Genomic DNA, 12,554 nt, shown 5'->3' with positions numbered 1-12,554 from the left:
TCCGTGAAGTTAAGTTTCTTCGAACGAAATATCACAGGCGGACACCGACCACCGCAATGTCTAGATGTGTATTCAGTTACAGGGTCGCTAAACATATGAAATGTCTTTCAAATATTTTCCCTTGGTATATAACTATAATATAAAAAAATAAACACATTTTATTAAGGACACAAACTACTTTAGAAATTATTATTGCCGCAATATGGAGACAAACTTTATGGTGATTTTAATAATTTAGACTGTCCCATAATACAATCAAATGTAATTTTTTTTCAAATGATACAATATACAGAGAGTGAGTTGTTTATTGATATTGTTATAATTATTAAAAGCAAAATACAAAACGTTGTCGGAAGTGTTGATAATGCTATTACCAATATAGTTTTTTCACTTATTTCAGAAACAATTTCTTCGATTGTACATTGTCAAAATAGTTATGAGTATTATTTCCAAATAAAAATTCTAATTTGAATTACAAAAGTTAATTTGACTCGTAAATTTTATATAGTAATTATAACTGGATTAGATATTAGATTAAATTACGTTCTTTTTCTACAACTACTTTTGTAAAATTGGTAAAGCCAGATGATACTGAGGAAATAACTGTAATGAAATCATCAGCTGTTATATTTTAATAAAAACTTTCTTACTGGATACATCTACCATATACCAGTACCCTTCAGTTTTGAATAAGTCGACCAAAGTGTTGAAGACTCTTTCTGTGAAGCTTTTATGCCTCTTTTAGTACGCCACTTATATTCCTTTAAATACTATTCCCTAGATTTCTCAGGGAGAAGATTCATAGTCGCTGCAGTTGCCGATTCAACAACATCTTCTGGTGTGTAGTTTAAACTTTCTTTACTCTTACCCTTCATCTATAATAATAATACTAATTAGACACAGAACGTATTTTCTTGAACGAATATCAAGAAATAAAAGTGTGACAGTTTATCGGAGAAACGAATTGACATATTGAAGAAAGCGTTAACAGCCCACTAATTTGATAAAATAATTTTATAATTACGTTAAAAAATGACACGTTACGGCACTTTTTTTAATGCAAAAGCGTTGAAAAATAGACCGCTACGGTACTTTTTTCACGCTTTTTGACCGATTCAGAAATTACATTCTTTATGAATTCAAATGAATGAAAAAAAACGTGAATATTATAACGAACGTAGAAAATAATAATTATATATAAATAAAAAATATATGGCAAGCGATTTCCCTTCAATTATGAAAAAAAAATTAGTTATTTTGTTTTTAATCTATTTCTTGCGATCTACAAATAAAGAGATGTGGCAATGTTACATTGGGCTAATGATTTAAAATATCAAGTACGATACAAAAGAATTTAAAAAATATTAACTATGTATATTTGTGAATTAATTTTTTTAAACAAATTAAATGTTTATTAATTGAGGTTATTTGATATTTAATCATAACATTATGTTGAACTTGTTTTATTTATTCATTCATTTCGTTTGAACTGTTTACATAAAAACGAATTTATATATTTTTTGTAAACTTATACTTCATTCTAAATTTTTGTCTCAATTGTTCCTTTCTTATTATCTACCTTTTCAGTAAACAGTCACAATTGTTCCTTACCACCTCATTTCTAAACACACTTTAGATAATAACAAAAATAACACTTAAAGAGAAAAAAACACAGCAAACCGTAATTATTGCTATTTCATCCTTGATTCAAGACCACTAGTTATCAATTTTAACACTTATTTGACGTTTTATGAATTTTTTTCAGCCTCTACCTCATACACCTTCTCGTGGATCGCCAAGACAAGATTTGGACAATAGTATAGATAATCAGAGACCGAAATTTGTGGCGGTTACAACTTTAGAAGATGTTCAAGCTGTTAGATGTGCTGAATTTCATCCTGGAGGACAACTTTACGCAGTGGGATCAAATTCGAAGACGCTTAGAATATGTGCTCATCCTAAACTTTCAGATCTCAGGTTGGTAAATCATATGTATTAATAAATATTAATATTTTCACACCATTCACAATCTTTAGCAGCCTTTAATACTATTTCTTAGGGAAAAACATGTTCTACTTTTCTTTGTGGATTTGACATCACCAAAGTTATAATGTGTGCCCTAGAAGAAGAAGAAGTTTACTTCAATATACTTATGGATGTACCCCAGGTCTTCCGATTGATATATAAACTAAAAGTTTGTGAGAATACTGACATCCTATTATATTATAATCAGTACAGTAACCCATGTGTCTCAACGAGTGATAACTGGTTCATATGGTAACCTGACATACTGAAATGTTGAGGGAAAGAAAAAAATTTTCATCGTTAGCATTCTTTAAAAAATTTCCAAACATTGAGTTTATTTGAATACATCTTCGAATGCCTAATACGTCTCTTCTTCTCTTTAATGATCTTACAATCCTTTTAGTAGTTAACATAAATGTTGTTGGTAATCTCAAGCAGTTTCAAATATATTTTTATTAATGCTCCGTCACTAATAAAACCCAAATCATTACCTAATAATTATTTTTCAAGACAAATCATTCCAATTTATTGTCTCTTTACTGTATAGTGTGCAATGTGAATAATTAAGTTTTACTTTCAGGGAAGATCATGAAACTTACCAACCAACGGTGCTCTTCAAAAGAACGAAACACCATAAAGGTTCCATTTATTGTTTGGCATGGTCTCCCGTAGGTGACTTAATGGCTACTGGTTCTAACGACAAAACTGTCAAATTAATGCGATTCAATTCAGAAACAAGTAACTTGGAGGGTGATGAAATAGAACTGACTATGCACGATGGTACTATTAGAGATTTGTGCTTCCTCGAAGATCAGTCCAACAAATCAAGTCTACTTATTAGTGGCGGTGCTGGAGATTGTAAAATATATGTTACTGATTGTGCTACTGGTACACCCTTCCAAGCTCTTAGCGGTCACACAGGTAAGCAAGTAATTTCATTATATAAATTAGAAAGTCTATTATACTATTGAAATATTAAATAACTAGGATCTTGTTGTTGGTCCAAATATTTATCCATAAAAACAGGATGGAGTTTACTCTTTTTACTTATTGATAATGGAGCATTCAAACTTCTGGAAGACGTTCTCCTAGACCATAGCCATAAGTTGTACCGGATAAGCTTAAATTTCTTGAATAATAATTTGCAATAAACTCAAATAAAATTATATAGTTTATTTAATGGACTGAAAAAATGTATGGTTCAATTTTTTTTTTAAATCACACTTTTACTGTCTTCAATACATGTAGTTCAATTGTATTATCATCAGAATTTAGAAAAAGTGAATTTTCAAGTCAATAATTGAATTGATAGTTGGTTTAATATTGATTGTGAAATTCTATCAAGACAGATACGACACATTTATGTAAATTCGTAAAAAAATATATTTGACTCTTTTTACAGGTCACATTTTGTCCCTGTACACTTGGGGTGGTGCTATGTTCGTCAGTGGATCCCATGACAAGACTGTCCGTTTTTGGGATTTGAGAACTAGAGGTTGTGTTAATGTCGTAACTCCAATTACCGTGCCGGGAAGTCGACAGGGTTCTCCGGTAAGTGTGACAAAATTATAAAATAATTTTAAATAATCCAGCTGATCCATCTTTTAAATAGAAGAATTTTAGCTAAAGTATAATCATGTTAAAATAACATAATAAAAATTTACAAATGTGTAAACAAGAATATCAAAATTTCTCAATTAAGAAAATCCTTTTCGAAAATAGCTTCATTATACAATTAAGAGATAACAAGGATTTTACAAAATTTAATAATCGTAACTTTCTAGTATACAAATTTTTATTTTTTTTTCTAAATCTCATCTGTTAGCTTCTTTCATTTTCCGTGGTGCTTTTATAATCAAAACTAAGACATAAAATCTTCGGAACTAAAAAAAACTCCCAGAATATTTTATTAATGAGAAAACACATAAGCAAAAATCAAGTTATAGCAAAAAGTAAAAAACCCCTCAATTAATCAAGTTATCTGATTTCGTTACAATATTTTTCACTTAATAAAACTATTTTGTCTTCATATAGGTGTCTACATTATGCGTGGATCCGTCTGGAAGACTTCTTGTATCCGGACATGAAGATAGTTCTTGTGTACTTTACGACATTCGAGGTGGAAGGAATGTACAATGTTTCAAACCACATTCTGCTGATGTCAGATCAATTAGATTCTCGCCATCAGCATATTACCTCCTATCTGCTGGTTATGATAATAAATTGGTACTAACAGATCTTCAAGGTATGCATGAAATTATTATAAAAAAATTCTTAATAGGTGAACCACAGAGAGCAAATTTTAAGAAGCGTTCAGAAACATTAAGAATAAAAAAGTAGAACCAGTTATATGTAATGGAAATTTATTATTCCAACATTGCACACCACAAGTGCTAGTATTAATTCAAAGTTGGTTGGTGAAATCTTTCAAATGTATATTTTAAAGTCAAGAAGAGCAAAAAAGGAATTCGGAAATATGGACTATACAGATCTCTACATAGATAAAAATGAAGAATTTCATAATCAGAATCATAGAGTCGCTCATCATAACTATTGTCTTGCCTCAATTTATTCTTAAAGTATTGATACATAACAATAAAACATACTCTATAACAAACTATTTCAGTCCAAACTTTTTGCCAAGTTTCCAAGGACATATAGAAGCACGATGTTTTTTCTAGGCAATCCTTGTCAGCAATAAATAAAGTGCCAATGGACCTCCCTCCATCCAATCCCTGAATAAAAGGAGACACATATATTTCGGCAAACCATTATTTTAGCAAATTAATCTTAGAAACCTTTTGTTTGATCAAATTAATGTTATAAAAGCTATTTTTTGATCGACTTTAATTAAAATGCTTTCAGTTTTGACCAATTTTCAACCAAAATGAAAAAATACAGTTTTTGATAAACTGGTATGAAAAAATGTTTTGACAAAATTGCACTGAGATTTTTACAAATTAACACCTGTAAAGCCAATTTTAGCTTGAGACCAAACTAAACTAGCAGAACCCATAGTTTGATCAAATTTAACTGAGAAAAACCATTTTTATCAAATTAAACTTTTTACCAAGTTTAACATAGAAAAGACGTTTTTCTTCAAATTCAACTTAATAAAACTAATTTTCCACTTAGAAAAAATACTTTTGACCAAGTTAAATTTAAAAAGTCTGATTATTTATCAAATAAATTTTCTCACATTGAAGAAAAGCAATCTATAGCAATTTCGACAATCTGCTGTATGGAACCTGCAGTAAGAGGACGGGCATTATCCTGCAGTAGGATGAAGTTTTTGCCGATGCTTAGGAAATGACGTGATCTCCTCAATTTCTTCTATGTATCGGTTCGCCGTTAATCCCCCCGTTCCACCGTCAGTTCCAATAAAAACCAACTCATGGAAATACCTGCCCAAGCCACCCATGAACCTCCTCCAAAAGCCACGTTTTCTTTTATGCAACACTGAGCGAATCTTTCTCCAAGTCTTCTGAAGACTCGTCCTCCTCTATCGCTACCATGCAGGCATTCTCTTGTTTTCGTCTGTGAAGAGAACGGAGCCCCATTGTTCGTCAATCCAATTAATGTGTTCTCTGGCTATTCGTAGGATGAGCTGCAGTTAATTTGGGGCCTGTAGCTGCTTTTTTGCCTCAAGGTTAGCTGCACTAAGTCTTGTTATAGCTATCCAGCTACTCCTCGCTTTTCTCTGAGCTCCTGTTGGTCTTTAACAACAATGAGGGCCCGATTTCTCAGCGATGTACTGACAACGAATTGGTCGGATGTGCCCCTTTTTCGTCTGGAACCGCGTTTTCGATTGAAGTTACTAGTCCTTTGGGAACGACGGTAAACTCTGAAACTGCAGACTGATTCATGCTCAGCGCATTGGTCATTGCTCACTGAATCTGGCTTTGTCGCAATTGGGTAACCGCTTGAGTAGATTTATCACTTGTTGTGTCTGTTAATTACCCCTAATTAGTACTATTGTAAACAACCATAAAAAGAGCGGTAATTGATCATAACATATTGCTGTTTTTTGCTCACAAGTGTAGGTGTAGGTCATTTGGATGAATATTTCGCTTGTATATATTTAATAGTTTATTTGTTTACAGGGGACCTTACCTTACCGTTACCGAGCGTCGTCGTTGCACAACACCAAGACAAGGTTATATCCGGACGATGGCATCCTGCAGAATTTTCATTTTTGTCTACATCAGCTGATAAAACGTCGACATTATGGGCTTTGCCACCCGTTTAAAATTAACTATACTTAATTTGTTAATATTGAAAGTCTGAATTAACAAATACTCATTTAAATAATTGCACTGTTGCACATTAATGTAATATTTTCGGAATGGCAATATTCTTGTCTTTTTTATAATAAATGGTTATCCGTTATGTTATTTTTTTGTTATAGTTGAGTGAATATGACAAAGCCCAAGAAACTACTTGTGAATAGATATGATCAAACATATATACAAAATCATTAATATTTTTATAAAACTTGGAGAGAAATTTTTTGAATAAAATAATTCATAGCTGTAATTCTTTGGCTTCGCTAACTTCAATGGGAAAAATGTACTCGACAATAGTTCATGATATTACTAGTTTCTTGAATACATTGACTGACGACCCCTTTAATTATTTTCATCACGACGAAAATGATATTTATATTTTTTATTTGCAAATAATACAAAAGAAGCATAGGTAGACTAGTACAATAAACCACAGAAGAATGAATTGAGGCTAAGAATTGATTGACAATGAATTAACGTAAATGAAGAAATCCGAAAGCTGTTGACATGCCCAATTCAATAGAAAGACATTCTATAACTAGGTGAAATGATTCATATTCTCCATCAGTTTCTGCTTCCTGAAACAGAAAGAAGTTGGTCACTGAAAACAATCAATACTTGACACTAATATTTAAATTATGAAAAAAATTGTTGGTTCAAAATATTCATTTGATGTACTGGAATGAGATTCCACTTCATTAATACCTTTTCCATTTATTGTATTCATAAATTCAGTTTCAGGAATTTTTGATATTGCTCTTAATTACCTAAATTTATACTATAATAAAAAACTCTCTCAGCTAATTAAATTTGAAAATGCTGAATTTTTATTATTCTGTTTTTTGCCGTCATACACACTTTCAATAACTTTTTATTTCCTCAGGAACTTTGGACAAATATTTATCACATTTTCCTTTTCTTCAGTTATGTAATATTTGTGTTTGTTTTAGCAATCAGTTAAAATTATAATTTTAAATTTTACAGAATTTATTAATCACCAATTAGACGAAGAAGTATTGCACAAAACAGCCGTTTGAACAAGTTAGATTCTTTACTTTCGTTTTCTAAAAATTATTTTAAACGAATATCCACATTGTCTCTTGTTTTTCCCCTCAAAAAATTTGAGTTTTTCAGAAAAAATTTTGTTTAATAACATTGGTAGTGAACTCATTTACAACACCTAGAAACTCATCACATTCATAAATGTGCCAACATTATAGATTGCTTTTTGATACGTTTGATCTAAAGTTATAAGAAAACTTCCGTGAATGACGTCCATGTTAAGTTTACCATATACCAGGTGGCGAAAATGTGGTTTCCAATATCAAAATCGAGAAGAACTAGTTGACATCCAAGTACCAGTACACCAGATATTCTGAGGTTATTTTCCTTTTTATATCTGTGTTATTAACATGTTTATATGACATGAGTACAATGCAAATTCAGGCATTTCATTTGAATGAAATTCTATTTACTTATTCACACTGGCAATTAATAATTCAACATATTCAACATATTTTTGTCAATTGTTCGATAGGAGATTCACTATCGCTCGATAAAAACTGCATGCGTTTTCGACGTACTATCGTCAGTATTACTTTCCAATTCATCGTCGTTTTCATAATTTTCATTCTCTAATTTACTGTAATCGCTGTTACCATATAGCTTTAATTCTACTCCATTGAAACTGTCATAAAATGAATTTTTTAATTCGGACATCTTAAAGAGCCTATCAAAAAAAAACAGGGATAAAATAATTATAAGTGTAACTTTATTTTACAACTGTAAAATGTCAAAAACAAACGAGGCAATTATTTTCGATCAACGCCAACTGGCTGGGGTACCACAAAAACCAACGCCTGCTTCTCAAATTCAGATAATGAGTCTGAAAGTCTCAATCGTCAAAGAATTAACTTTAGCAACAGACCAAGGTTTCTTGATTGGATCGTTTTTCCTACTTTCGGTGTAAAATTGTTGCTATTGTTTGTTGAACTACTTCTAAGTGAACCGTATGGTTCTTTACATGCATATCATTGCTATTATCGTCAATTTCTCTCTAATATATACCTAGCGAGATTATGTTATCGTTAACGTGCGATTTTGACTAACTCTTATCCGGCAAATTGTAAAATGCCTCAATATCATCAGGCAAACTGAGATACGTTGATTTCCACACATGTTATACAAGGACATATTGTCAAATTGCCTAGAATTGTCTAATCATAACGCAACAAAGTTCTCAGGATCACGTTTTGCCGGTTTTTTGTCAAATGCCTCGGACTCTTAACAAATGCCTGAATTTGATTTGTGCCTACGACATATATATTCTTATATATATTTTTTAAATCACAGTATTAAAAACTTTTGACAGCCAGCTATACTTTAGTGTTTTTTAATTATACAATTCTAGTATTATTTCCGGTATACTAATGAAATTCGATCATATATATTTAAATTGATGGCAGAAACATGAGCAAAATTAGTGGCAGATTTTTTTGAAGAAATTATTGATAGTTGAATATTAGTTGGAACATTTCAAAAATGTTATTTTAATATTTTTTGTTGGTGGTTTTTTAATCTATTATAGTGCACTTCAAAAAATAACTGTACTTTTGTTCAAATTTGATTAATTTTCTTGTAAACCGAGCTTAATTAAACGTGCAATTTACACATTTTAAAGAAAAAACTATTGAATTATTTTGATATTGATATTAAATTAAATAAATATTAAATAAACGATTGACATTTGAATAATTACTCATTTGCATCATATAGTAACCAAAACCTAGTTGAATGTCACTCGAATATTTTTGACATTTTTTAGAAAAAAAAAATAGGCAAACTATGTGTAATATGTTTATGTAGGGTATTTGAATAAGAGCGGACTTATTTGTTAGTGTTAACCATTATTTTGCTATAATTCAGTATGATAGTGGAGATTGGAACTCTCCGATCAAAATCATTTTTATATCTGCAATTCAATTCACATATATCGAGTTCTTGTTTGTTAATCAATAAAAAGTTATTTCTTGAAATAGAACTTTATAAGTATCATAAAAGAAGTTGTAAGTACTGAATAAATTGTCAGGATAAATCAAACAAGAAAATTAATTTTTGGTGTAAGAAGTAGAAATTTGTGCTGTTAATGGTATGAAAATAATATCTACCTAGTGAAAATGTAATAAAAAATTTTAAAGCTTACATTCTTCCAAGTTGAAATTATTATTCAGAGGAGTAGCAATATATGCAAATAATAGTGAAATTCGTTTAGATCTGTTGTTGCGTTTATTAGTTTATTCTTCTTTCCCTTTGTCTAAATAAATATGCAGATATAGAATATTCCGGAACTTTTTTAACTGTGTCGAGAAAATCAGATCGGCTATAAAATGAGGAGAGAAGTTGAAAAGTGGAGTTTATAAAATCAACATAATTTTAATGAAGTTAAAAACTTTCTGTTGTTTATTAATTTGTGTTAAATCAGTCATTTGTAGATTCTTTGGACAATCTGCGCATAGACCTAGAAAATATTGTGTATTGTGTACTGATTGTTCTACTTACTAAATACGTAGACTCTTCGAAAAGGAAGTTATTTTTCTGAGATTTTTGTGTCTCACTGCCCAAGGTGTTAGTACTACCCCTTCATGTTCTCAAGCCTTTCTGTAAAATAGGCAGGACATTTTCAGAGCAGATGTTCTAGTGTTACCAGAATATGCAGTTGTCCTTTGCTATGCGTCTTAAAGTGATGTTTGACGGGGGCAGTGACCTGTCAGAAGAGCGACCACCAGTTTGGGGTCGTTTTTGATTATCATGAGAGCATCATCATTCATCGTATCATTAAAAAATCCAGTGCGTTACAACATTTGAATTCAATCACATTCAAATTAAAGTATAATGCATTTTACACTAAAAAGCGATTTTAATCTTATTATTCGGGGAGTTTCAAAGTTAACAATCATACTTTATACATAATATTTAGCATACACATATTTTATGCAGTAACTGTATATATTTTTTAACGTTTTTAGCTTTTTGTAAACGAAACTAAAATTACTATTGTATTCAATGTTTTTGCTTTACATGTTATTTGAAGAAAAAAGATCTACTGTATGTTATATTATAATTTAATGGTTACAGAAATTTTTTAATAATAAAATAATACATTATAACAAACTCGTGTTTTTATTTTTCTCAATTTTCTTAATAAATGTAGATATAACAAAAATATCATTAATTTCAAATACAATTATTCTCAGATAGTGGTTTAACTTTTACATTGAGACGCTCTCTTATAGTCGAGCCAGAGAGGCTTTCCGAGTTGCAATTGGTTTTAATACTCTATGAAATTTAGAACGTTTATAATTAATTGGACCGAATTGAATCTAAATAAAATGATTTACAATGTGAAATGTCAGTAGACATAATGATTGTTTGAATGAAAGCCTAAACGTAACAAAAATTCGACGAAACAGAGAGTTGTAGAAATACTCAGCACTGGAGGTGAGTGGTGAGTATAGGTCACAGTCGGCTCCTCACATGAAATACTGAAAGTTCTTGTGATACTCTTCCGTCAGAGCAGCCCTTTGAAAAGTATTAGAAAAGGGAATGAGCTTCATAAAGGCCGCTTGACATGGAGCAAGGCAACATACAATGCAATGCAGGATGCAATATAACTTAATCAAAAACAAATGCTGTTGAAGCTTAGTTGATCAACTTGCAACATCTCACAATAACAACTTTATCGGTTTGGTGTTAGCTTTTGTTAAGTTAAAGTTCTAAAGGAAATCTAATTACTTCTGATTTAACAACAATCAAATGTCATTCGGATAACATGATAGTTAGAGGACTATTGTATAACATCTTTGATTTATTCATGATTTTTTATGTGGAAGCTTTTTCTTTCAATATTGATATTGGTGAATGAAGTACCTAGCAGAAAATCAGTCTCAGGAAAGAATATTGTTAGTTATTTTGACATTGCAAAGAATAGGGTACTTGCATGGTTTGGAAAAAAATAGTTTTGGATAGTTTATATAAAAATTTTATTTCAATTTTTTTTCTTTGATCAATATTTATAGAGAAAAAACTTATTGAAAATTCATCATATGCTCTAATTGTCGTACATTCTGCGCATGTGCGGTAGAACATCCAGATTGAATAAAAAAAAGCAAACATGATTCACTTAGTTTTCATTTGAACTACCTTTAAATTATCATTAATTAATTTGTACCTTCGGATAAAATGAAGAAAACATAGAAGTCACTTGCTTGAAAATTTTAATCCTTACAGGACAAAAATAATATTGTAATTAAAGAATCTTTGTACCTCCTGAAAACTTTTATCCACACCCCTAGGAATAGTTACAAAAATATGATTTTCTTAGGATAGACTGAAGGAGATATTTCTCTGAGTAAAGTAAAAGAGTTTGACTCGTTCCTTAGTCCGTTATTCCTTAGATGGGTTACAAAACAACGCATCATATTTTTATATTGCTTAAGCTGGTACTACACGATGTGTCCAACGTTTGCGCCAACATTGGCTCAACATTGGACGAACGCTGGAACCTTACCTGAACTTACCTATTATAGAAATGAAAAGGTGGCGAAAAAGAGATGAACAGCATGCAACAGATATAAATTCCTTTAAAATTAACTGAATGATACTGGCAACATTGGTTTTTCATAAAAAAGACGTAGCATTCACACGCAAGAGGACATTGAATATGTGTAGTTGTACGAGTATGGTTCCAGAAGTAGGTACCTGGTTCAACACAGAAAACACAAAAATTTTAGAAAAAAACATATTAATGTTTCAACGCAATCTCTTTTTAGCTCTATACACTTTTACCAGTGATGTTCAATAAGTTCGATACCCTTTTTATAATAAGAATCGTCAAGCTCCTCAAAATAGCCATTAATTGTCGACATCACCTCTTGCTGGAAAATCTTTGATCACCGAGCCATTTTTTCAAGTCAGGGAACAGAAAATAAGCCGAGGTGGCTAAATCTGGTGAATAGGGTGCATGAGGTAATAATTCGAACTTCAGTTCATTTTTGGCCATTACAGTAACGGATGTGTGAGCTGATGCATTGTCTTTATGAAACAACACTTTCTTCTTAGCCAAATGAGGCCATTTTTGCTTGAATTCTTCGCTCAAACGTTGTAATAAGTTCGCATAATACTCACCGTTGATAGTTTTTCCCTTTTCAAGATTGTTAAAATTATCCCACGCGTATCACACGCGTA

General features: G+C 31.0%; 1 protein-coding gene across 1 annotated transcript in view; it reads left to right on the top strand.

The window, feature by feature from the left end:
- Window positions 1-10,128, top strand: part of LOC130898030 (WD repeat-containing protein 47) — a 136,429-nt gene extending 126,301 nt beyond the window's left edge. The window contains exons 9-13 of the mRNA XM_057807066.1: window positions 1,766-1,977; window positions 2,606-2,946; window positions 3,428-3,576; window positions 4,060-4,270; window positions 6,129-10,128. Of these exons, the coding sequence (XP_057663049.1) occupies window positions 1,766-1,977; window positions 2,606-2,946; window positions 3,428-3,576; window positions 4,060-4,270; window positions 6,129-6,274 (1,059 nt within the window). The 3' untranslated portion in view covers window positions 6,275-10,128. The remainder of the gene's footprint in view (window positions 1-1,765; window positions 1,978-2,605; window positions 2,947-3,427; window positions 3,577-4,059; window positions 4,271-6,128) is intronic.
- Window positions 10,129-12,554: the final 2,426 nt, after the last annotated feature.

This window comes from Diorhabda carinulata, chromosome 9 (genome assembly GCF_026250575.1).
Source record: "Diorhabda carinulata isolate Delta chromosome 9, icDioCari1.1, whole genome shotgun sequence".
Lineage (NCBI taxonomy): Eukaryota > Metazoa > Arthropoda > Insecta > Coleoptera > Chrysomelidae > Diorhabda > Diorhabda carinulata.
This window is presented reverse-complemented; position numbering and strand designations above follow the sequence as displayed.